The 26,934-nt window shown below is 36.5% G+C and overlaps 1 protein-coding gene across 8 annotated transcripts in view; it reads right to left on the bottom strand.

Moving 5' to 3' along the window:
• The window catches only part of LIMCH1 (LIM and calponin homology domains 1), a 371,911-nt gene that overhangs the window by 92,648 nt on the left and 252,329 nt on the right, over positions 1 to 26,934 (bottom strand). For 6 of the 8 annotated variants that reach the window (XM_072620594.1, XM_072620596.1, XM_072620595.1 and 3 more), the window contains 4 exons: positions 18,776 to 18,882; positions 14,882 to 14,912; positions 12,570 to 12,680; positions 5,199 to 5,394 (listed from right to left, as the gene is read on the bottom strand). In XM_072620594.1, coding sequence (XP_072476695.1) covers positions 5,199 to 5,394; positions 12,570 to 12,680; positions 14,882 to 14,912; positions 18,776 to 18,882 — 445 coding nt within the window. Of the gene's footprint in view, positions 1 to 5,198; positions 5,395 to 5,779; positions 5,871 to 12,569; positions 12,681 to 14,881; positions 14,913 to 18,775; positions 18,883 to 26,934 lie in introns of those variants that run through there. The other 2 variants (XM_072620598.1, XM_072620599.1) reach the window with 1 other exon arrangement.

The following is a 26,934-nucleotide window of genomic DNA, read 5'->3' as shown; positions in this document are numbered from 1 at the left end:
ACTCAATATCTCAAGTCTTACCTTTATTATCTCCTATGACTCCTCCCTCCAGAACCCGGAATGCAACTACAATTCACAAAATTCTTTTCTGTCTTCACAAACCAACTAAATCAACAAAGCATTTCCTGATCCCCTTAGATCCTAGGGTTCTTTTCCTAATGTACCTACTTAATCATGTTTTTTTGTAGCAGAAAGGATAAAACAAAAATTCCAAGAGGGAGTTGATACTCAAAATATTTGCTACCAAATTAGATACTACCTGTAATACATTCAAATCACTGTCTATAAGACCTACATCCCAAGGTACTAACGAACTAATAGATATTAACTGCTCGGCCATTATCAGAGAACTTTGAAAGATCATGGAGAATGCGAATGGCGAAATAGGAATGAGAAATGGTGAAGTGCCTAATTTTCAAAATGGAGTCTACAAACTATAAGCTAATAATAGTTTAACCTAGATAGTATTTAGATTTCTACAAGTTGTTAAAAAAAATCATCAGTGAACATCTAGGAAAAGGAAGAAGTCACAAAGGATTAAATAAGAATGAGTTAGGTCAGAATGACTCGATTTCCTTTTCTGACATTTTCTAGACAGGTAGATCTGAGAATCTTGCACTTTTGAATAGCAAATAGTTTACTTGGCATTTAGCATATCATCTGGTAAAGTATCTCATGCTATTCTTGGAGAAAAGATGGCAAGATGCAAGTTATACAAAGGGCAACTAGGTGGTATTAAGGATATAGTGTCAGATCTGGAGTCAATAAGACTCTTCTTCCTAAGTTCAAATCCAGCCTCAGATGCTTACTAGCTGTGTGACCCTGGGCAAGTCACTTGTCACTGTTTGCCTCAGTTTCCTCTTCTATAAAATGAGCTGGAGAAGGAAATGGCAAACCACACCAATATCTTTGCCAAAAAAATCTTAAATGGGGTCATGAATGAAAACAAACAAAATGAAAATGAATGAAAATGAAAAAATAAAAAAGCTACACAAATAGTTGGTGTATTCAGAACTGGCTGAAGACCCAAAGAAGAGTCATTAATGAACTGATATCATATTGGAAAGGTCTCTAGTACAATGAGCCAGCCTCTATCCTTGACACAGTACTGTTTAATATTTGATCAATGACTAAGATAAGGCATAGGTAATGTGCTTATTAAAGACAGAATCCACAAAATGAGAGTGAAACAAATCTTTGGAATATGGTATTCTGGAAGTCAAAGGAGCTAGGATTAAAACCAAGAATCACTGACCCAGAAAAACTGAGTGTAATTCTTTGGGGGAAAAAATAGACATTTAATGAAATAGAGGACTTTCAAGCATTCTTGATGAAAAGACCAGAGCTGAAAAGAAAATTTGACTTTCAAATACAAGAATCAAGAGAAGCATGAAAATAGGAAAGAGAAATCATAAGAGACTTATTAGAGTTGAACTATTTACATTCTTATATGGAAAAATAATATTTGTAATTCATGAGACCTTTCTCAGTATTAGAGCTGGAGGAAATAGACAGTGTGTGTGTGTGTGTGTGTGTGTGTGTGTGTGTGTGTGTGTTCATCCTTCAATGCTGAGGAAGACCATGCCATCAGAGAAATGATGACATGACTTGCACTTGACTTTGTTTTGAGTGAGGGAGGGCTGTGCAGATCACCAGCCTCATCTCTCCTCCAGAACCATCTGAATCCAGTGACCAGATATTCATCAGGATGACTGGACATGACCCAGGATGAGACAGACAAACAGACAGATAGACAGATAGATAGATGGAAAGATAGAGGGCACAGAGAGAGTTGAATATGAATGGAAGATGTCTAAAAAATAAAATTAAGGGGGTAAGAGAGGAATATATTGGGAGAATGAGGAAGGGAGAGGTAGAATGGAATCAACTATTTCACATAAAAGAGGCAAGAAAAAGGTTTTACCATGGAGGGGAAGAGGGAGGAGGTGAGAAGGAATGAGTGAACCTGACTCTCATTGGATTTGGCTTAAGGAGGGAATAATGTACATACTCAACTCGATATCTTACCCTACAGGAAAGTAGGGTGGAAAGGGATAAATGTGGGGGATGATAGGAGGGCAGATTGGGGGAGAGGGTAGTCAGAAGCAAACACTTCAGAAAACGAACAGGATCAAAGGAGAAAATAGAATAATTGGGGGGTGGGATGACTATTATGGAGGTGTTCTGCATAACTACACATGTATAACCTATGTTGAATGACTGGCCTTCTCAATGGGGGTGGGTGAGGAGGGAGGAAGGGAGCGAATTTGGAACTCAAAGTTTTAAAAACAGAGGTTAAAACGTTGTTTTTACATGCAATTGGGAAATAAGATATACAGGCAATGGGGTATAGAAATTTATCTTGCCTTTCAAGAAAGTAACAGGGAAGGGGATGGGTGGGGAGGAATGATAAAAGGGAAGGCAGACTTAGGGAAGGGGTAATCAGAATGCATGCCAACTCAGGGTGGGGAAGAGGGGAAAGGCGGGGAGAAAATTCGGAACTCAAAATCTTGTGGAAATTAATATTCAAAGCTAAAAATAAATAAATTCAAATCTTAAAAAAAAGGGGAGGTGAGTTTTAGTGAGCTATAAATTCAGTATGAACCAACAGAACAGCAGTCATAAAAGAGGATGCAACCTTTGGCTGTATAAAGACAAGCACTGCACCAAGATGAGGGATGATGTTCTTCCCTGGGCTGTACACATCTGGAATGTTCTATTCAATTTCAAAGTATTATACTCAAGCAGCTGTGATGCAAGAGAACTGTACTCCAAGTCAGGGGAACTTCAGCTCCAATACAACTCCAGCCCTAGCGGCTGTGCGATTCATGGGAAGTTGATCTTCTTTGAATCTCAGTTTCCTCATGTGTAAAATGGGAATGATACCTACATTATCTACCTCACTGAGTTGTTGTCTTGATCAAATGACACATTATGTAAAGTGCTTTACAAACCTTAAAGTGAAACATCAATGTAATATTATTTATTATTCTTAGCTCTAATAATGATAGCTTTATAAAGACTCACATCACAGTTATGGAATACATTGAATTTAAACCCTAATAACTTCTAGTGTTCTTTTCCCAAAATCTTAAACATTAAATTTCTTATTAAAATTTATGAAAATTCCATGTAAAAGTATTTTAAGCCATCCCGACGATCAAATAATCAACATCCAAACATCAACAATAAGTAACACTGTATTTATTTTAAATGGTATATATGTTAAATGATATTTTAAAATGATATATGGGGCAGCTCGGTGGTTCAGTAGTTAGAGCACTGGGGCTGGAGTCAGGTGTGATTAATATTCCCATTTTACAGATGAGGAATCCAAGGAAGAGAGAGGGCAAATGACTTGTACCCTGGTTCACACAGCTAGTAAGCTTTTCTCTGAGACTGGATGTGAAACCATTCTTTTCTGGCTCCAAGTTCAGCACTCTATTCACTGCACAACATATTTGTTTGGAGAGTCTAGAGTAGGAAAAAAATCTGCTCTGGAGTCACAGGACCTGAGTTCAAGCTCTAGAGCTGCTACTTACTACCTGGATGACTTTTGGCAACTCCTTTAAACTCACTTGGCCATCACCTATAAATGAGAAGACTGGACTGGAGCAGTAGCATCAAACTCAAATAGAAACAGGCCCCCTAAACTGCCTATAAGCCACATTATTGGCTTAGAAAACCACATATTAGCATTATCTGTGTTTTAATGAGTTGTCATTTACTTTGTTAAACTATTTCTGAATTACATTTTAATATGGTTCTGGCTGCACATTTTTGAAACCTCTGGACAAGGTCTATTCTATTCTTCAGATCTATTCTAGTTCTCAATTTATAATCACATTTTTTTAATCTTTCAAATAAAAACTTTTAAGTAGCTATTATATGCCAGGCACTGTGCTAGGTACAACAGACATAAAGACACAGATTTTCAAAATAGTCCTTGTCTTTCAAGAGCTTACATACTACTGGAGTCTGAGGATCTTGGAGGTAAATTCTACTTCTGGGCCTATGTAACCTTGGTAAATTTTGAACAGCTATTTGACCACCCCAGGACTCTGTTTTCTCATCTACAAAATGAGAATGTTTGACAAGATGACCAATCTAAAGTCCCTTCCAGCTATAAATTTATGATCCTTGGTATATACATACACATACACACACACAAAATAAGTTCAGTATATTTGGGGGTGAGAAATGAAGATTTTTTGGGAGAAAGGGAGAATTGAGAAAGGCTTCAGGCAGGAGGTGGCATTGAACTAAGCACTAAAGGAAACACTACAGAGAGATCATAGAATCCCAGCATCACAGCTTGCCATTTTAGATCTCAAACTATAGTCACAAGTTTCAGAAGCAACGACATGCAATATGTACAAACACAAGACCATTCTAATAGAGCCCAGTTGTCTCTACCAACTGGTCTATGCAGAGTGAAGTCATCACCTTTCTCCGTCTTCCAGACAATGAGCAGGTACTGAATGAAATGAATTAAGGAGAACGTGTAATAAAGCTGAATTAAGCAACAGGAAGGTACTATGGAAAGAGAAAATTTAGTTCAATTCTTGGCTAGTGATTTTAAATTCAATTTTATCTAAATCAGATATTCCATGGGAATGAACATACAACCTGGCTACATTATCCACTGTTACCTTACTATTGAAATTACCATTCAACCTATTAGATCCTCACATATCAAACCGATTATTGAAAACAACCCCATTCAAAATTCCATAATATCACGGTTCATTTTCAATTTATTTGAAGTTGAGAGGGTTTTTTTGGTAGATGGTGTGATTATTCATTTAAACATTTCCCCTAATGGTACCTGGAATACATAAATCTTTAGGAAAGTTTATGGGTTAATGTTTCTGTGCAGCATCTTGTTTTGCTGAAATCCAGAGAAGCATGGTTTCGTAAATCACAGTTCAGTAGTATGATGTAACATATTTTCCAACAGCACATACAGTAACTGAGGCAAAGTTCAAACAAACTTGTGGCAAAGTCATCAAAACCTCTTGCATCACTAAACAACATTTTTTTTCCTTTTTATCTCCAAACATTTTTTCATCTACCAGCCTACAGAATTATCTGGCTAGATCATCCCTTAGATGAAACCTAAAATTCTAGCCCCTGACAACAAATTCCTAGTGAACATTTAAGCCACAGACATGTAATTAATTGCAACGGCAACTTACCATCACTACTTCCCCTGAGAACTACATCCGGGGAGGGTGTCTGCTGAGAACGGGAGCCAAAAGAGTCCAGACTGTCAAAAGAATCATCTCGACCATGCCGGGGTGGAGAGAGGGAATCACTGCGTTCAGAATCCCAGCAGTCTATGTAGCCACTGTCTCGGATGCTGCGTTTGGGGCTTTCAATATCATCAGTCTCCTATCCAAAAAAAAAAAAAAAGTTACAGAAACTAATAAAGTCCAAGTCTCTGTAGTCTCTACAAGTGATGCATTTCTAGGTAATTGTCCTTTATTTGACATAAGAATATAAGGGTTACATATGGCTACCACATCAAAGGTATTGATAATCTTCCTCCCATTCTGTCCTCTCTGCCTGAATTCTCACCACTATAAAAACACATACAACCATAATAAAAATTTCAAAAGCCACCCAATCCCCCCCCACTACCTATACACCTCCTGCCATCCGATCTTTAAATCACACAAATGATTAAGAAGAAAGAGTATCAAATCATTTGAACTGACGAGAAAAGACATGAAGTGATCAACAGGTGAAAAGAGAAATGACAAACTAAGACGTTAACCTTGATTTGTCTTTCGAAGTCCATAACTACATATCTAGAATGGAGAGAAGCGGCTGGCTTAGCCACAAGACTGCTCCTGTCTAGTCCTCTATATCTGGCTGACGGCAGGCAAGCCCTTGTTTATGCTGTAGAATCAACTGGGCAAGATCCGTGCTAGTGGGCTCCCCCTCTCCCTCTACCTCGAAGGGAAATTCCTGTTATGAAAGAGAGATGTCTTTCGGAGGCAATCAGCAATGAAAAATATGCAAAATGCTTCTCCCGATGCCTCAGAAGAATTCAGTCAAGCTCTTCCCTCTTTGCCAGCTCTTGGCTCTAGGGGAATATGAAAGCACTTGGAGCTGGCCCACATGTCCAGAGCAGGGAGAACAATGGTTTTCTTTGACAGTCCTGTGATTATAAATTCTTTCCAGCACAAGCAACACATACTAAAACACTGAAACTCCAGCAGAGAGAAAGGTCAGTCGAAGCCATCCTCACCCTCGTGTTATAATAAATCCCTTGTTTTAGCCAGTGTCTTAGCATTAATTACAACAGCCCAGGCTGAGGAAAACAAAAATAACTATGGTCATTCAAAGATAAACCTCGATTTAATTTCTTAACCAAGCCCCCCCCCCCCCCAACCCCATTTCCCAGACGGTCACTTAAAAATCAGACATTCATAGACTGGCATTTTCTAAACTGAAAAGTCTAAAATGTAAAACTTGGAATTTCTGGAGTGGCTTACAAATTCATTTCAAGATGTCCTCCCACACTACAGAAATGAAAAGATAATTCAAAGTGCGAAAAGTTCTTAAAAGTAATCAAGAGTCAGTCAGTAGAGGCGGGAGCAGTCCTCTAGGTCCAGAAGAGCCAAGGTTGCAGCAGTGACCACCTTCTGGGATGAGCATGTTACCACTCAATCGTGTCTCAGTCTAGCTGATATAAGTGCCTCCCACCCCCACCTCAGCCTAGGAGGTTGCCGGGGTGGTGGGGGTAGCTGCAATGTGCAAAGACAGACAAAAGCTTTGCACTAAAGAGAAGAGTGGGTGAGATAGAAAGGGCAAGACTGGAATATTAGCACCCTCTACCTCCTTCATAGGAGAGGGCTGAGTGCAACTAAAGTGGGAGCTGCCAATCCTCCATGTGGCCACAGGAAAGATGCTTTCAAATAGCCTCTCTCTCCAACAAGGGTTTGAGAAATTCAGAGCAGTGGGAGGGGAGGGGGCTTCCGAGTGACAAAAGTTCAAAAGACATGTACACACACACCAGGCAAACCCATTTACTTTGCTGTTGTGACCACTGTGTACAACTGTGTGTGCTCAAGAGGATGGGAAAAAACAATAGCTACTGGATGAATTAACCTTATGACTAAATGGCTGGCTTCTTATTGGCTTGGAATCCATCATGTAATAGGCCTGATAATAGCAAAAAATCATTTGCCCTTTTGCAGTCTTTTCTGATTGCACTGGTCCACTACATTTCTATCAATTCTCATAATAGATAATAGGGCAAAATCACGAAGAGTGTTCACACTAAGAAGCAAAAATCCCCATACCCTGACAAAATACAACATCTCAAACAGAGAAGAGCTAGGAATGTGAGAGCAATCACCATTTTGGGTTTTCTTGCAGTCATGTTAGTGAAAAAAAAATCCATGGTCAAATACAAAGGCATTTAAATTTAAATAGAGAATTTAAAAGTAAAAGCAAAAGTCTTATTTTCAAAGGCTAAAATACGATTAATGAAAAAAACCACCAAAACACAATGACCCATATAAATAAAGGGGGGAGTGTGAATTATCACTTCCAATACGGTTCACAATTTAAAAATTTAAATATTTTAACTAATTTATTAAAATTACATTACTATCATAGAACTATATGGATACAATATACAATAATAAAAATAAAATGTAAAATAGATTGATAGATAAGAAACAAATATAGCCTTTTCAATAAGTAAGCTTTAACATAAAGAACAAGCCTAACTTAAAAGAACTATAAGAAGACACTCCGAACTCCACCCCTTTTGCAGAGGTGGAAGGTCTACTAGTGTTGTGCATGGCACATATTTTCAGACATTTTAGGTGGACTTACCAGTTATGTTAACTTCTTCCTATGTTTTTTTAAAAAATACTATTTGTTATATGAGGTAATTCTTTGGAAGGGGTAATAGAAGGGAGACCAGGGCAAGCCAGGATGACGTAAAAAAATGACATCAGTAAAAATACTTTTTTTTTTTTTCAGAAAATAAGCTTTAAATATATTGTTAGATTCTGGGAAAAAAAATGCCCCAAAAACATAATTTTAAGAAATCAGCCTTCTGTTTTCTGGGACAATTATTAATAATTTAGGACAATTAATAATAATAATTATAAAAATAATTTGCAAGATTTTTACTGTAAGGTTCTATACTACAAAAACTGCAAGGAACTTTGCTCTGAAGAGAGATATCACAGCTACAAAAATAATAATGATAACTAACACTTATGTAGTGCTTACAGTGTGTCAAGACGCTGTTTTAAATACTTTACAATTATTATCTCATTTGATTCTCCCAACAACCTTGGGAGGAAAGTGTTATTATTATCTTCATTTTAAAGACGAGGAAACTGAGGCAGACAGAGGTTACGTCACATAGCTAGTAAGTATCTATGGCACATTTGAACACAGATGATCCTGACTCTAGGCTGGCACTGGGCCCTTAGCTGCTTGTATTTTACAAACCAAAAGTGAATTAATTCTAAAACCGAATAAATCTTTTGATCTGCTGCTTTGCAGGCTAATGCTCTCATCAGTATCACAGTCAACACTATTAATAGACATACAGTATTATGACTATTTTCTGAATGGTACTGTCCTTTAGAAGCAGTTCTTGGTACTGTGGAGGTTATAAAATTATTTAAGGCAATATTCTTTCTCTTCATACCTGTGATTTCGTTGGTACAGGAGACGAAAACAGTGATTAATATTTCTGTAGTGACTTAAGATGAATCAACGAAAAGCCCTACACCCTACATCGTCTCATTTAATCTGCAAATGCTTTGCAAATTCTAATCTTGAAGACCTGCCTGGAGGTGCTGAAAGACTAGAGAGAAGAGTCAGAGCATGAACCTGAACCTGGGTCTTCCTGACTCCAAGGTCAGCTCTCTATCCTCCCATCCAGTCAAGAAAATTCAAAATCTTAGAAAACATACTCTGATCCCCTATCCTATTTTTCTCTGTTATTTTTCAGTCATTCTGTCACGTCTGACTTGTCATGCCATTATATAGGGTTTTCTTGGAAAAGATACTGGAGTGGTTTTCCCATTTTCCTTTCTAGTTCATTTTACAGATGAGGAAACTAAGGCAAAAAGGGTTAAGTGACTTGTTCACTGTACACAGCTAATGAGTGTCTCAGGCTACATTTGAACTCAGGTCTTCCTGACTCCAGGCCCAAAACTGTCCACTGAGCCACCTAGCTTGCTTCCATTTCTCTCTTAGATTGGTGTTATTTACTAGTCACTTCAGATGCAACACTGATCATTTTGGATAATCCATTTAAAAATATTTAAAGTTGACTGTAGCTGACCTTAAAAACCCAGGTATTGTTGACCTCATTTAAAATTAGCTGTCAAAAATAGTCCCATTTACAGTTATTTGGCATCTTCTACCAGAATGGGTTTTCAAGAGGAGGTGGGAGGAGGTTTCAAATATCAGAAGGGTTTAAATATCTCTCTCCCAACTAAAGGAGAAAGGAAAGTGGGAAGTAAGTCGATAAGTTACTTTGAGCTCTATCTGCTCTCACACAGCTAGTTACGGGAAAGAAAAACGGTACAAAAGTCAGATATGTTCATGAACGTGCAGTAAGTCAAGAATGGAAAACTTGGATCAAGGGTTGGAACTGGAAACAGAGCAGTGTGGTACAGACCATTGGAAAAATGAAAACTCAGCCACCTGTAGTCATCCTTGGCCATCACCCTCCCCTACGAAACTAAATGTAGAGTGAGCGTCTTGTATTACAGCCAGAAAAATATGTGTGGGCCCCAAAAATGAGTCAAACCCATCTACAGGCTTCTGCCAGAGTATCATTGTATCCCTGCTTTCTGTTCCCTGATCACCCACCAGCATGGTTCTGGCAAGCTCCAAGTGGGCTATCAGACACCTACCTGCTAGTGAAGGGCACAACAGAAAGAATTATGGACATGGGAGCAAAAGGGCACAGGTTCTTATTTGCCATCTTGTGTGCCCAGCTGAACCAAAACAAGCAAGGAAAAGAAACAATCTGTTAAAAGGTTGGAGCCAACATCACTTTCTAAGCTCCCTGCTGTTAGCCAGCTTTCTCTCCCACTGTGATCAGCCATTTAACTAGGCGTTTCCCCTGTCCATGCCTGCACATTGACACGTGTAAGTATATTTACACAGGCTGAATCCACAAAACATGCACATACTACACATACAGACAGACCTAGTGATGGACTGTACATCTGTCTTCCAAGGATCAGCCTAGCTAAGTTTGAAGAGGTTTGTGCCTACCATTTGGGTCATAAGTTTGTTCATTCATTCATTCATTCATTCATTTTTGTCAGCAGTAAACATCTACAAAAGCATGGGCTGAGTATAAATAAATACACCAATAAAAGGAAATTCCTCAGGAGTAACATGAAACAGAGGAAAGAGTGTTGTTTTGAGACAGAAGACCCCAAGTTCAAATTCCACCTCTGATACTGACTACTTCTGTAACACTAGGCAAAGCACAACATCCCTTGGTCTCGGTACGCTCATTTGCAAAACAAAGGAGTGGAACTAGATGCATCTGAAGGTCCCTTTTATGCTCCAACAGGTGATTCTATAAAATTACAGATGCTGAAAATATTGAAATAAAAAATATTAAAACTTATTTATATATATGTGTGGAGCGCTCTCCTATATTTCTTCTTAAGTTAGAGACAAATTTAATGTGGTAAAAATATCAGTAGTATCACTTGTGGATAACAATTTATTTTAATTTATCTAAAACAAGTACTGCTCATGAGTATATGAGGCATGCTGGATGAGGCTTGAGTAGTTAAACAAAAAGGCAGGCCATCGGGATATGGGGGCACATACCAATAAAACTCTGCTACCAGGGCGGTTGAGGGTCTTGGCCTGCTTGGACCCAGGAATTCTATTTGAGATGCAGTAGGCTAAAGTCAACTGGGCAGCCACAGTAGGTTCAGCACCAACATAGTGAACCATGGGGGGATCCAGAATGACTAAGGAGAGGGGTACTATTCCCAGTTGGAAACAGCAAGTTAAAGTTTCCATGTTGATCAACAGTGGGATAGAGTACATAAAGTGGCCACTGCAATTTTGGCCTGGGCAAAACAGAGAGACCTGGGCTCTATCAGTCAGCTGATGATCTGTCTATATGATATTTTTCAGCTCTAAAATGTTATGATTCTGATTCTATTTCCTTGGTAAAACTGACCTCTTTGAAAACCTCAATGCACTACACAAATACTACTGATTATCTTCATTACTCGTAGGAAAGGCTAGAGCTAATATAACTGTGAGCAGGGGAGAATTTGAAGACTGATGCACACTTTGAGAGACAGGACACTCGTCAAATCCAGGAGATGCTTTATTGTATGAGATGTAACATCTTGACACCTACAACACTGAACTAATAATCAGACTTTCTAAGCAGTGTCATAAATTGAGAAAGAGGGTAGAAGGGTAGATAGAGCACTGAACTTAAAATGAAAAATCCCGAGTTCAAATTGTGTCCTTACTAGAAGAAACTGCTAGTGATCGAGAGGATATCACTTAACCTCTCTTAGTCTCAGTTTCCTCACCTGTAAAACAGAGATGATATGTTTTACCTACCTTGTGGAGTACTTTACATAAAGTGCTATAAAATATCAGTCAGCATAGCTATTATTATTGTTCCATATTCCACTTTTTAAAATAGTCAGATGTAGAATTCCAGTATCTCCATTTCAAGAAGCTTTTTAATCAATTTGATTTGGAAAGACCCTAAAATATTTTTCCAACCATATAAACCCTTTATGTTTATAAATGTAAGCTGTTAATTAAAACCATATTGTATCTATACATCAAAGTGGCCTCAACAGAATTTTAGTGGGAAGTACTGTTAGCAGATCTTATAAGTTACTGTATATACAGTTCAAGATAAAAACAAACTTGTATGACATTTTAAAAAATTCCCTAACTCAGAGTTTTAAAAAATTTTATTAGTTTTTCTCCAAACTGAGAAGTGTACTGCACAAATGAGAGCAACGTTAGGCTGGTAAATTATCATTCAATATCCAATTCATTACCGTGTTACAGTTATAGCCGACATTAGCAACAGAGAGGGAACTTTTTTAGTTCGTTCACATTTCCAGATTTCATGTCATAGTCAGAAAAAGTCCCTGGTTATAAAGACTGAGTAAAATGACTTTTAAAATTAAGATGCAAGACAAGTTTTCATTTTCTCTAAAACCACATTGTTTTAATCAAATTGTTTCCTTCTTAAAAAAATTAGCAGTGACAAAATTTGTGCAGGCAGGGAAAGACAATTCTAGTCTGAATTATATCTTTGGTTATCAAATCCCAATTGGACTCGATTTTCTTGGATGTGAAGGCCAGACAGTTCAGGTATGTGGGGGATACATGTGGCAAAGATTTAATCCATTTTAAAACACGGCGTTTTGCACATGTCTGAAACATTGGTATCGCCTTGAAATAGTGCAAAGCTGAACTGAGATGCCCTTCTAAATAGAGACTCAAGCTTGTTCCTTTTCATCCTTTAACAGACCTCATAAGACAAAGATGAAGAGTCTAGTTACCTTTCGCATCTGTGCCAACAATCCTTCAAACTCCTTTAGGTTCAGTGTGGTACCACTATATGCTGTGCAGCTGTTTGCCGCTTTTCCCAGCCAGTAAATGGTAACTAATACCTAAGGGGAAAGAAAAGGAGGCATAAGTACAGAATCCCTTTGTAAGATTACTTTTCGACTTACTAAGGAATCTATACTGGACACTAACAGGAAGGCAGAAGAGGGAGAATGTCTGATATTGATTTATAAAAAGCTTGCCATCCACAAGGTACCCATTAAATGTAAAATTCATTTTAATAAGAACCCAATGTTACATCAGTCCACACAAACAAGGTTCAGTAGTTAACACTGGACTAAGGTTTTAGGGAAAGTTTAGTAATGAGAAAGGATTCTGAAAGACTAGAAAATCCTACAACATTATTTTCAAAGAACCAAAGTGTTTCAAAATTAAACAAGCAAAATTTTAGCAACTGCTTGGACCCTTCATTAGGGCAATCTGCCTATAACTTTAAAGAAACACCGTGGGTTATTTTAAAGACAAAATGCAGCCTTAGTTCTGCACAGGGGTTTTAGCTATGCAGCACAGATTGAACAACACACATAGGAATGAAATCAGATTATAGGTCACCAGAATGCTTACCATAAAAGTAAAGCCAGGGAAAAAAACAATAACGATAACTCTACTACTGCAAGCCATGGATGGAACAAGTGGTAGAATCAGAAGAGTCTGAGGGTTTGATATGAACTGACAATTAATTCCATTTACTCTGGAACTCAATGACTTGAACCATGCTGATGCGGATGCTGCTACTGGTTAACATCTCAAATATTTGTGAATCTTTTATGTTCAATTTAATGTCATGAAGCTGTGATTCCAAGTTAGTGTAGTTTTTCCATCCTTCAAAATAGAATTTTCAGGGGGAAAATACCCCATACATCAAGGTGCATTCCCCAAATTAAGGCCAGAAAGGCTTCAGATGAGGTCTAGAAGGGACCCATTCAGGCCTAAAAAAATCTCAGCAGAGGCAAGGCTGCTATTTCGTTTCTATCTTCAGCACTGTTTTATTAGCAAAATCAATGAGATTTCTAAATATTTAGTTGAGCTACCACTCATTGTCTTGCCTCCCTTCATTAAGCAGGCCTGAATATGTTTTGGAGAACACAGCATTTACACATGCTTGTTCCAAATGGCAGTAAGCCCAAAATAGGACATTTGTATGGTGGCTTCGATTAAATTTTGATTTCATATTTCTGCAGGAAAAATAGTCTTCACAACTCCCTCCAAACACCCATATCCATGCAAGTCTTGGAACTTGAATACATTTAGCAAGCAATTTTCCAGGGAATAAAATCCTCTAAATGTCAGTATATTAATCATGGTCAAAAGGCAACTCCAAAGTACGCTAAGTGTATTAAATGATTTGGAAAATCATGACAGGCACCACGGAATTAAAAGGCAAGCATCTTTAATCTGCGGCCTTTTTTCATACAGCTGATAGTTTACTTGGAAGGATGGCATCTCCCTCCTTGGGAATTTCAGCATGAGGAAGAGCTCGAATGGTAAAAAAGGGTGTCAGTCAAGTTTATGAGCTGATGAGATGAAAAAACAAACTCACAAGTTACTACTATCCCAGTAACCAAGAGAAGCCATACACTCTCTGTAAATATTATAAGCATTAGGCCATTTCTGATACTTTCCAATTTAAAATTTAAAATGGAATTGGTTTAACCCATTTCCTCTTTTATAAACAAAACTCAATTGGAAAATCTTGGTTTGAAATTGAAGCTTGCTTCATGACTGCACAATTACAAAGTAACTTCATGTACATTGTTTCCTTTTGTCTTAGGAAAACACCAAGGAACACTTGAAAGCTTCATGGAAAAACGTAACTCAGCAAAAATGTAGCCAAACTACAATTGTTGCCACTTCAGATTACTGTTTTCTTAAAACAATTTTGCCAAAGGTCTTAATTTAATAATTTCATCTGTGCCTACCAACCTGGTTGAAAGACTGTGTAATGTAACTATTACCACATGTTACTTGATATCTAAGTAACCCAATCACTGGAGAGAAACTTTCATTTTGTTCTAAATTTGGTATTTTTAGAAGTATAAAGAAAACCTAAAATTTTGCTATTTCCATTCCCATTAGTGGCACTAATTACTCCATCAGTGCAATACATAATTTTATTCTGATGATTTTTTAGGTAAATGAAGGTACCATCTCATAAACTGAACTTATAGCTTTGATCATGAACAAAACCAGAGGTACACAATAAAAACAGATCTACATGTAGGTACAAAGTAAAATTGAAACTTACATTTTTCAGTTTTCTGCTACAGTCAATGCTCCTATTACATAAGAAAAAGAGAAGTAATTAGAAAAACAAATTCCTCATAAGGGTATAACTCACGTGACTTCCCTCCAAATTGAAAATAAGAAATATTTTTGGAAGTTAACAAATACAAAATAACTAAAAAGATGACATGAAGAAAGGCAAATATATGTTAAGGATTTCAAAAATGGAAAAAGATAAAGTGAAGAGTTTAGACATTATGAAGGAAAGGCATGACTATAGTATCTTAGTGAAATATTATAAAGATTAAGATAAGGACTGGACTTGTAATTTCATTGGTATAGGAACGCCCCAGGGAAAAAAGCTCTTTCTACAAGTCTACTTCCATTGCAGCTTAGAAGTTGTAAAGGTGTTGACTTGAGTGGTGAAAAGGGTTAAGTGACTTGGCCAGGGTCACACAGCCAGAATTTGTCAAACCTGGGACTTGAACTTAGGTCTTCCTGGATTTGAGCTTACCTCTCTTTCACTATCCCATACTCTTTAATCTAACTTTCTCTAACATTAAATTCTATTTAATAGTTGTAACATGGAAGAACAGATTCATAAATTTTAAATATATAAATGTATTTTATACTTATATTTTCAAAGCTTAATTGTTTAAAATTATAGGTTTGATCAAATCAATTAGTAAGGGAGAGTGTAACTATATTTCATAAGTCTTGCATTTCACTCTAGGGAACTCAGTCAACACTTTCACTTATCCTCTCACAAGCACAAAAAAACCTTATTTAAATCATAAGTTTGATAACAGATATTTAAGGAGCAATATAATTAATAAATTATGTTATTTAAGCTGTGGACATCAGCAAATGTTGGAACTTTAACTACAATATGTGTATATACAATCCAATGACATGTGCATCAACTCAAGAAGGCTTCCAAAATTAAACAAAATATGTGAAGATATTTATGCAGGATCATTTTATGGCAGATTTATACATTTATGCAAAAGTTCACTTGGGAAAAAGCATCAGTCTGAAAGTTTCCATCATTCAAACATGATGGATGTCAATTTCCTTTTAAGAAATATTAATTAAAAACTGGGAACCTAAAAGGTTCCTAAAACCCTAAAAGGGAGGAGAATAAGCATTTATTTATATAGTGCCTACTATGTGCCAGGTGCTGTGCTAAGCATTTTTAAAATATTTCATTTGATTCTCACAACAATCCTCTGAGATGAGTGATATTACCATTCCCATTTTACATTTGAGGAAACTGAGGCAAACAAAGGTTAAGTGACTTGTCTAGAGTCATACAGTGTCTGAGCCTGGATTTGAAATCAAGTCTTTCTGACTCCAGTCCTCATGCCTTATTCATGTGCCCCCTTGCTGCCTTCATTGAATGGTACACTCTACAAAACTACAACTCTGTCACTCTATACTTTATATGTTCAACATACAGAGGATATATGAATTTTACATTCATATATAGAGAATATATATAAAGAATATAGAACATTTTCACTTAATTACATGGAATAATTACAAAATAAAGTGAAAATGTTTCCCAGATAATACAAATGAATAATTTGAGAAAATCTCACAATACTCTTTCCCAAAATCATTATTTTGCCTTATTGTAATGATGTTTATTAATATATCTTTCTAAACTTTGGCTCTGACTCCTCATCCTAACTGCCTTCCATACATGCCAAATACATGAAATCAGAAATAGTGGAAAGGTTCTCACCACCAAATTCTTGACATTTTCAAATGCTTCAACAGACATGAAATGGTACTGAAAAAGGTACCACATGCTTTGCTGCTATCAGACCAATGGACTTTTCCATCTGATTTCAAGTCGAAACTTCCATTGCTGTATGTATTTTGAACAGCATAAGCTCTTAAAGAGGCTTCATTGTTCCTCACTTTACTGACTCACCATTTTTGGTTCTATCCATTACTTAAAAAACTAAACTCATTAAAAAAATTCAACAATTAAGATCAGTTACAATATGTCATGGATTACACCATGCAATAATGTAAATAACAAATTATTCTTTTATGTATTCACCAACTCTTCTGATCTGAGAGAAAAAAAAACCCTGTAGAACATGCTGTTATGGCTTCAATCTGGCACTGTGAAAATAATTTAATAGTGTCCCCTTGTATAGTGCCTCATGGGGCTGATATGCAAACAAGTAAAACCAATACCCTTGATGAAGGGTTTTGGAGGCAGGAAGCTGAATCCCAGAAACAAAAGGAAGAACATTTTTCCAGGTAATATGGGTGGAACAACAGCATTGCAATCTTTAAATAAAAATGGCTGCATTCAAACCATGCTAAAGAAAAGGGAGAGACTTAAGGGAACATGATGGACCAGTAGATTCTCAAATTTATTTGACCTACCTCCCCCTTTTCAAAAGAAAATTTACTCACTGCTTCCCTGGAAATCTACTTCCTTTAACTCTTTAATTTTTTTAATCATGTCATTTCAAAAGAGTATAAAATATATTTTAAATGACATCTGACATTTAATAATTTACTGTAAATTTGCATATCGAAATTTTGATGATGCAACACTGTATCATGTAACTGTATGGTACCATATTGTAAATAAGTCATTACACAGAAATCTTCCTGCTGATGTATGCTAAGAACATAATTTAATTGGATTGAGCAATAGAGGGGGAAAATTTATTTGGATATTTCCAAAGATCAGATGTTTAAAAACCATTTTCTTCAATACCTGAAGCTTTTGTGATTCATTAAGTTTAGGTCCTCCCCTTTAAATAATGCAATCAGCAACTCTTCTATGCCAGTCTTGGGGCAGCTAGATAGCTCACTGGATAGAGCACTTGGGCCTGAAGTCAGGAAGACCTAAGTTCAAATTCAGCCTCTGACACTCACTAGCTGTGTGATCTTAGGCAAGCCATTTAATCTGTTTGCCTTAGCTACTGGAGAAGGAAATGGCAAACCAGTCTAGCCACATAGGGAGTCATGGAGAGACATGACTGAATGACTGAATAACGAAGAATTGTGCTTACCCCCCCAAAAAATTAAGCCTTTCTAGACTTAACTAGACCATTCCTCAAATGCCCCCAAACTAGTCTCTATCCTCTGCCCATAAAATCAAAGACTTTCTAGTTTAATATCTGTTAAGAAAATAGGATCACTTCTGCACAACAGGAAGCAGAGTGGATTTTAATTTTTAAATTGACTACTAAGATCTCACAAGACACTTCTTTACTAACTTGACCATGAGCTTACTCTTACGTTAGACAGTTAACTACTAACACTGTGATGCAGGAAAATTTTGGTCCCAAGGATTACAGGATTAGTCATGTTGCACTGATGAAATTAGCAGTGGGCTCAATAAAGAATCCATCTTTAGAGAACTGAAGAGCTGACAAAGGAAATGAGTAGTTGCAAATATAAATGGAAAGATTTCTCCACAATCAATTGCTTTCACTGCTTAATCAATTGAATGTAGCTTTGTTTACTTCTCTTGCAGCTTTGAACAGCCTATTCAAAAGATCAAAATCATAGCTCTTAAATGTGTCATCAAGTTGGTTTTAGCCTACAATAGATTTTGTACAAATGCTTTTACTTTCTTCCCTCCCAAGAACCTTTTCTACTCTCTAAAAATCTGGATTTCGTGAACAGTATCTTGCATCTGAAAGAATTGTGTTTGGTTTTATAAAAAAAAAAAAAAGACACAGGAAAGAAAGTTGGTTTAAATGTTGTTTTGAAACTTTCAGCATTATTTTTATTTATTTATCATTTATTTTTATCATCACTGTTATAGGTCTGCCAGCATTAGCAATTCTCTTCGGCTGTGTTCCCCTCCTCCTTCCCTCCCAAACACAAAACATATACAACTTGCTCTATGTATGAATGTACATACAGTATTACTTACTTGACTGCCACTCTATTTGAAGTATCCTGGAGATCACCTGGGTCAAAAAGTTGAGATTCTTTAAGCCCGAGCTCTTTGCAGCCTCTTAGGAATAAGATGATATTATCCTGAAAGAAAGCAAAGAAATTAAGTTCTTCTTCATCTAAGAAAATCTCAGCAAACTAGTCCCTTCCCTTTAATAGATTAAATTACTAAGAGACTCCAGTCTCTTATATTCAGCTCAGCTTGAGGCTAATTTGCACATTACACAATAAAATAACACAACAGAGCTAAGTTCAGTCCATTATGTTTTGTTTACCATGGGACAACTGAAATTAAGGCATATTCATATATTGTTACATGCTATTGTCTTATATGGTTAGTTAAATTTTTCTCTAGGTATGCATTTTCTCCTAGATTATAAACTCATTGAGGTCACGTACTTGTGATTTAAGCACCAAGACAGTAGGTAGTTTGGGTGATTGTGACTCATGCAGCATCCTGGAGACTGAGGGAGTTCTTGTGAAGGCACAAAAGAACCTCATTCACATCTCTAGCTCAACTGGACACTTTGAGAAATTTGAAAAATGCAAATGGCAGAAATGAAACAGAGGAAACATAAGAGTTGGAGAGTAGAGGAAAGATAGAAACAAAAAGGAAAACAAAAAAGCTAGGAACTACAGTAGCAACAAACAAGTCAACTGGCCAAGAGCTTCAGAGAAAAAGCCCAAATTATTTGTTTTTATACCTAAAAGAGTCAGTCTTAAGCATTCTGGATGTATGATGTCATACTGAGCAAGTCTCACTGTGTAATACCCTCTTTCACCCACTGCCCCATAAATAACTAAATGATTTTAGCTTTGGTCTAATGGATCTCATTTTTTATAATAGACTTCAGATAGATTTAATCTTATCATATTTTATTCAACTCTTAAGCACAATATTCCCCATGGGAAGATGCACTTCCACCAAAATAACTTATACATACTTTTGCTTTTGCTTTAAAATTCTCAGAAAAATGAAGCATTCTCCAGTTCCATGGAACATTTTTACCCCAACAAATAACCTAAGTCATAGTATTCAATCCAGATTAGTTTCACTTGTATTATTTCTTCAAAGCACAAAGAAGTATGAAATGCTAAGTCAAAAACAATTTCTAAATCTGATCAACTTCTCTATCAATCAAAGCAATCACTTTTAATTGAGGAAATTCTAATCTTTCTGCGATTTCTACTCCCACTCTTTGTAGGTCATTAAGTTTCAAAATGTTCTTGGCCATTTTTTCCCATTTTCAATACATTTCTGGGGAGGGAGAATGGGAAACGGCATATATCATGACCTATGATGTAAAATATCTTCCTGTTCTAAAATTAAAACAAAGTGCTATATTGGGCCAGGAACCTCTATTGTCTAAAGACAAGCCTTGCTGAATTCAGAGAGACTCATCCAGGTTGGTGGCAGGTTGATGAATGTTGTGGCCATAAAACTCTCCAGGATCATCTATTAAACTAAAAAGTTGATTATATCTGCTTGAGTGGAGGAAGTATCCCACTGATCTAATCATGGATACCTGAAGTGGATTATACTGAATGCCATTTCAAATATTAAGGCTATCCTTTCTCCTAGTAAAATAATTTGATCACATACAAATATACTAACCCATCAGTGAAGAAACTAAATAGCGCTCATATGTCCCCACACTTTCCTACATGTCTTCATTCTGCACTAGAAAACGTTTACACTACCCACAACCATTACAAAATATTCACATCCATTCCTCCAGTTATCCAAAGATAGTGCCCCATCATCTCACTCACTGCCCTCACAGTAACAACAAAATAAACAGCCCAGTGATTTGGGCATCTTCCTTCCTCGTAATGAAGACAGAAGTTCTACTACAAATGGTAGCACATATTCTTTGTCTACTCAAATTCTTTCTAATCATTAGAAATAATCACAGTGAAGGGCAGATACAAAGCAAAGATGGCAGAGAAAAGTCAGCAACTTGCCTGAGCTCTCCACAAAAGCCCTCTGAATACCTTTAAATAATGCCATAGAACAATTCCTAGAGCAGAAGAACCCACAAAAGGACAGGGTGAAATAAGTTTCCAGCCAAAGACAACTTAGAAGTCAGTAGGAAAAGTCTGACCTATCTGGGTGATAATGGAGCACAGTCCAGAGCAGGTGGTGCCAGTAGAGATCCAGCCCCAACAAAAAAGGAGCAGGCCTTGGAAGCCACTAAATCAACAGGAATAGCAGCTGCTTCCAGAGCTCTCAGTCCACAGACAATAAGGGGGTCAAAAAAACTGGTCAGAGAGAGGTTATAGAGATCTCTTTGCTGGCACTGTTGTTTTGTCCATACTCAGATCCAGGTCACAGTCCTGGGTGGCAGTCCCAGGGCAAGGAGAAGTACTAGATTCATCAGAGTTTGTGGCCATGGTGGAGCAGGGACTTCATCACAGTTCCAGGGCAGAAAAGAGTGCTTGTGGCTGCTCATAAATCAGAACACAGACCAGGAGAATAATAAACACACACACTTCTTAGATCATACCACCTTGCAAGAACTGAAAACTTACAGGTCCCTAGATGTATCTCTGAAAACAAAACCCCTGAAGCTCAGGATTTTACACCTTCCACCCTGGAAGCAGAGCCCTATTTTAACAAAGTGTTAAAAGTCAAGAAAGAGGTTGAGAAAATGAGCAAACAACAGAAAAAAATTCTGACCACAGAAAATTACTATGGTGACAAGGAAGATCAAAATACACACTCAGAAGAAGATAACAAAGTCAAAGCTCCTACATCCAAAGCTTACCAGAAAAAAATAAATTGGTCGCAGGCCATGGAAGAGCTCAAAAAGGATTTTGAAAATCAAGTAAGAGAAGTAGAAGAAAAACTGGGAAGAGAAATGAGAGCAATGCAAGAAAATCATGAATAACAAGTTAACAGCTTGGTAAAGGAAACACAAAATAATACTGAAGAAAACAGCATCTTAAAAAAACAGACTAGGCTAAATGGTAAAAGAGGTTCACGAAGCCAAGGAGGAAAAGAATGTCTTCAAAAGCAGAACTGGCCAAGTAGAAAAAGAGGCACAAAAATTCACTGAAGGAAAAAACTCCTTAAAAAGTAGAATTGGCCAAATGGAAAAAGAAGTATAAAAGCTCATTGAAGAAAATAATTCATTAAGAATTACACTTGAACAAATGGAAGCTAATGACTTTAGGAGAAATCAATAAACAATAAAACAAAACCAAAATAATAAAAAAAGAAGACAATGTGAAATATCTCATTAGGAAAACAAATGACTTGGAAAATAGATACAGGAGAGATCATTTAAAAATTACTGGACTGCTATCTAAAAAAGATCCTTGGCATCATCTTTTAAGTAATTATCAAGAAAAAATGCCCTGATATTCTAAAACCAGCAGATAAATTAGAAATTGAAAGAATCCACTGATCATCTCCTTAAAGAAATTCCCAAATGAAAACCCCAAAGAATATTATAGTCAAATTCCAGAGCTCCCAGGTGAAAGAGAAAATATTGCAAGCAGCCGGAAATAAACAATTTAGATACCGTGGAACAACAGTCAGGATAGCACAAGACCTCAAAGTTTCTACATTAAAAGAGCAGAGCACTTGGAATATGATATTTCAGAGGGCAAAAAAGCTAGGATTATAACCAAGAATCACTTACCCAACAAAACTGAGTATTACTCTCTCAGGGTGAAAAAAATAGACATTCAATGAAATAGAGGACTTTCAAATATTCTTGATGAAAAGACCAGAGCTGAATAGAAAATTTGACTTTCAAATGCAAGACTCAAAAGAAGCATACAAAGGGAAAATAACAAGGGACTTAAAAAGGTTAAACTGTTTATATTCCTACATGGGAATATGATGCTTCCAACTTATAAGAACTTTCTCATATCAGAGCAGTTAAAAGGAGTATATAAAGGCAAAGGACACAGGTATGAGTTGAATATGAAGGGATATTTAAAAAACTAAAATTAAGTGATGAGAGAGGAATGTACTAGGAGAAAGAGAAGTAGAATGGGGTAAATTATAAGGATACAAGATGAAAGAAAAAGCTTTTACAGTGGAGGGAAAGCAAAAGAACCTTACTCTCACCAAAATTGACTCAAAGAGGGAAAAACATACACACTCAATTAGGTATAGAAAATTACCTTATCCTACAGGAAATTAGGAGGGGAAGGGCACAGGAGAAAGGGGTGGTGATGATAGATGGGTAGGAAGATTTGGGGAGGGGGCAGTCAGAAGCAAAATATTTTTGAGAAGAGACAAGGAAAAAGTAGAGACAGAATAGAATAAATGGGAGTAGGGATATAGGATGGAGGGAAATACAGTTAGCAATAGTAACTGTGAAAAAAATTTTGAAGCAAGTTTCTCTAAGAAAGGCCTTATTTCTCAAACATACAGAGAAATAAGTCAAGTTTATAACAATAAAAGCCATTCCCCAACTGACAAATGATCAAAAGATACGAACAGTATTCAGATGAAGTAAAGTTATAGCTATATGGAAAAAATGCTTTAACTCACTACTGATTGGAGAAAATACAAAATCAAACAATTCTGAGGTACTATCTCATACCTATTAGATTGTCTAAAAGGACAGAAAAAGAAAATGACAAATGCTGGAGGGGATGTGGGAAAAATCAGGCATTAAAGCACTGTTGGCAGAGTTGTGAATTGATTCAACCATTCTGTAAAGCAATTTGGAACTATGCCCAAAGGGCTATAATAAAACCATGCATACCCTTTGATATAGCAATACCGCTAATAGATCTGTACTCCAAAACCAAGGAAAGGAAAAGGACCTATATGTACAAAAATATTTATAGAAGATCTTTTCTGGGGGTGAACAATTGGAAAGTGAAGGAAAGCCTATCAACTGGTGAATGGCTCAACAAATTGTTGTATGTGTCTATGATGGAATACTATTGTGCTATAAAAAGTGAAGAGCAGGATGCTCTCAGAAATACCTGGAAAGACTCACAATGAGCTGACGCAAAGTGAAATGGACTGCATACAAAGTAACAACAATATTGTAAGATGATCAGCTGTGAATGACTTAGCTATTCTCAGCTCATATAATGATCCAAGACAATTCTGAAGGGCTTATGATGAAAAATGCTATCCATCCCCAGAGAAAGAACTGATACAAATTGAAGCATTCTTTTATTTAACTTTCTTTATTTTTCTTGAGTTTTGTTTTGTCTGTGTTTTCTTTCCAAATAAGACTAATATGGGAATGCTTTACACATGTATAACCTATATCAAATTGTTTGCCTTCTCAATGAGGTGGGATGGAGAGGGAGGAAGGGAGAGAATACGGAACTCAAAGTTTTAAAAACTAATGGAAAAGTTGTTTTTATATGTATTGGGGGAAAAATAAAATATTAAATAATTTTTAAAAAGAAGTAAGGAAGCTGGTAGTCAATAGATGACCATTCTGGAGTTGTCAATACACCTTATATATCAAGAGCCAATACACCTTATATATCATCCATCACCAACTTTTATTAACAGGAACCTTCTAATTTGGTATTAGATGACATGTCTGTTCATTATTATGACAGGAAATTTCTTGCTCTCTGAATAATGAAAGAAAAATTTGAGTGTATTCGCTATAGTTTTACTGTTACTAATTTTATTGAATTCTAATTCTTTGAAAATTGGTACAATACTACATGATACACAGATATTAAGACTTTATAAGAATATATGTGTGTGTGTATAGAGAAAGGGCATATGTTTACATATAGTCTAGCTATATAATATGCAGTAAATGTAAAATATAAAATTTGGTTAGATGGATGAAAGGAGAGGAAAAAACAATTTGCTTTTAGCATGTTTTTTTCTCCAATCAACAAGCATTTTTAAAGAACATACTAAGTTCCAGATACTGTGCTTGGAGCCAGGAATACAAAATTAATATTCAACATTTTCTGCCTTCAAAGACTTCATATTCTACCAGGAGGAAACAAAATGGACACACATCAAAAAGGGAAATATTTACAAAGCATATACAAGGCATTTTGAAGAAGGGGAAAGGAAATAAAGCAATGAGGTGGCAAAGTGAGTCTAGAGTCAGGAAGACCTGAGTTCAAACCCAAGCTTAGACACTTAATGTATAACCCTGGACAAGTCATTTAGCCTGTTTATCTCAGTTTCCTCAACTATAAACTGACGATAATAACCTCAAAAAATGCAATAAAAACTTTCCTCTTAGTATTGTTGTGAGTAGCAGATGAGATAAAATTTGTAAAGTGCTTAGCATAGGACTTGGCACATAGTACACACTCTATGAATGCTGATTCCCTTCCCCTAATAGAATATTTTTGATAGAGTACTATCATAATGCAGGATAGTACTAAGAAGCTCTGAATAGGATTTTAGCCAAGGAGCAGGCAAATATTTTGTAAATATTAAGAACCCATTTCAATTCACTGTGGTACTTGTATTAGAAAGAAAACCAAGTCCTTCTACTTCCCTAAAAAAATTTTCTTTCAATGAAAGAAGTTACAGATAAAGAAGGATGTTTGACAGTTCAATAATATTTTCATAAGTTCAAGTAATTTTAATTTAAAAAGCAAACCTCTCAAGATTTAAAGAAAAGCAGAACTGACCAGGTGTGAGAAATCTCAGTCTAAAAATGAACACTTTCCATATAGACCCCTTCTTTTCCAGTTTCCAGATTCCTTCTTCCTGTTCTCTACGTAGCACACTAAAAACCCTGAAACTGTCAAAATGCAATGGCAACAATGCAAGCAAATATGTAACGTAAAAGACGGTACTATCAAAGGAACACAGAATATACACATTTGATTTTTTTATATTATGTAACCCAGTTTGGGGGGGGGGGGGAGTTTAAAGGTTTTACTGACATATCGCCCAGCAAAAAGTTTTGCATTTGCAAATGGTTAATATTTAAATGTTCATTGAATTGATATGAATTTAACTGAGCACAATTTCTAACATATTTTGGGCAGCTCTGATAAGGTTGAATAAATCCTTTTCAGAGCTTTGCTGCCCAAAATGAGAGGAAAAAGGAGATGAGAAAAGATGCTCTCTAGGAATTACTTAGGATCCTAATCAAGATGCTCACAGTGATCACAAAAGAACCAGAGAAATTCCCTAACATCACGCTTGTCTAGACTCCTGAGAAAGACCTGCATATACTTCTCCTACATACCGCCATCCTGGACAAGCACTCACCCTCTCTAATGGCATAGTATTTATTCACTGCGTGAACAGTGGGCACAAAAGCACCATGTTGCCAGCCAGCCTGAACAATTCGAGCTGGAAGGTTGAAATTGCTGTAGGTCTCCTTCCAGCTCCTTGATGCAATTTAATGACTCTGGACAACTGCCAAGTTCCAACAAGGAGGGAAGCCAGGCAGGGGAAAGAGCCACCCAGCCAATAGTTAAGCACTGGGCAAAGCCAGCAGTGACTAGGAAAGGCAAAAACTTTCATTACATGAAATGCATCCTGTAAATTCCATCTGGCTTGCTCTTCACACTGAAATTTTTCCACATTCATAATTCTAACCAAAACACATCATAGTATCTAAATTTTGAATGAGAGTAGGTAGGAAGACACTGGTTTACTACTATTTTCTTTGCTGAAAAGTGGTTTTCCAACTCCAATAAAAGTTTGGCAACAGTTTATGATACTTTAAATGAGCTTAAAGTTATTTTTAAAAATCTGTTCTTCAACTTAGATCTGCCATAGTTTTAAATTTATCTGACAAAAAAAAACAACCACTCTAAAACAGATTACAGGGTATATGGTGGATGTAACACTTGGTCTATTAGCAATGGAAAAGTTCTTACCATTTCTTGGCTAATTAGAAAAGTACTATAAATTTACTCTCTATTCAATCAGAAGTACTTTCAAGAGGAAATTCCATTCTCTGTCTAGAATGCTCAGGGCTGGAACCCTAGAACTTGTGAATTCCCAAACTTTCAATCACTCAAGAAGCAACGGCCAAGCTGGCACTGCCCAGGAAATCTCCCTTCTTGGTATATGCTAGATATATATGGCATATATGTACATATAAACACATATATAGATATATACATAGGTACGTATATATATGTAGGTATACAGATGTATATATGTACATACGTACATACACATATATATTTAAGAGTGGGTATGTT

Source organism: Notamacropus eugenii, chromosome 6 (genome assembly GCF_028372415.1).
Source record: "Notamacropus eugenii isolate mMacEug1 chromosome 6, mMacEug1.pri_v2, whole genome shotgun sequence".
Taxonomy (NCBI): domain Eukaryota; kingdom Metazoa; phylum Chordata; class Mammalia; order Diprotodontia; family Macropodidae; genus Notamacropus; species Notamacropus eugenii.
Note: the sequence above shows the minus strand (reverse complement) of the source record. Positions and strands in the feature narration are given on the sequence as shown.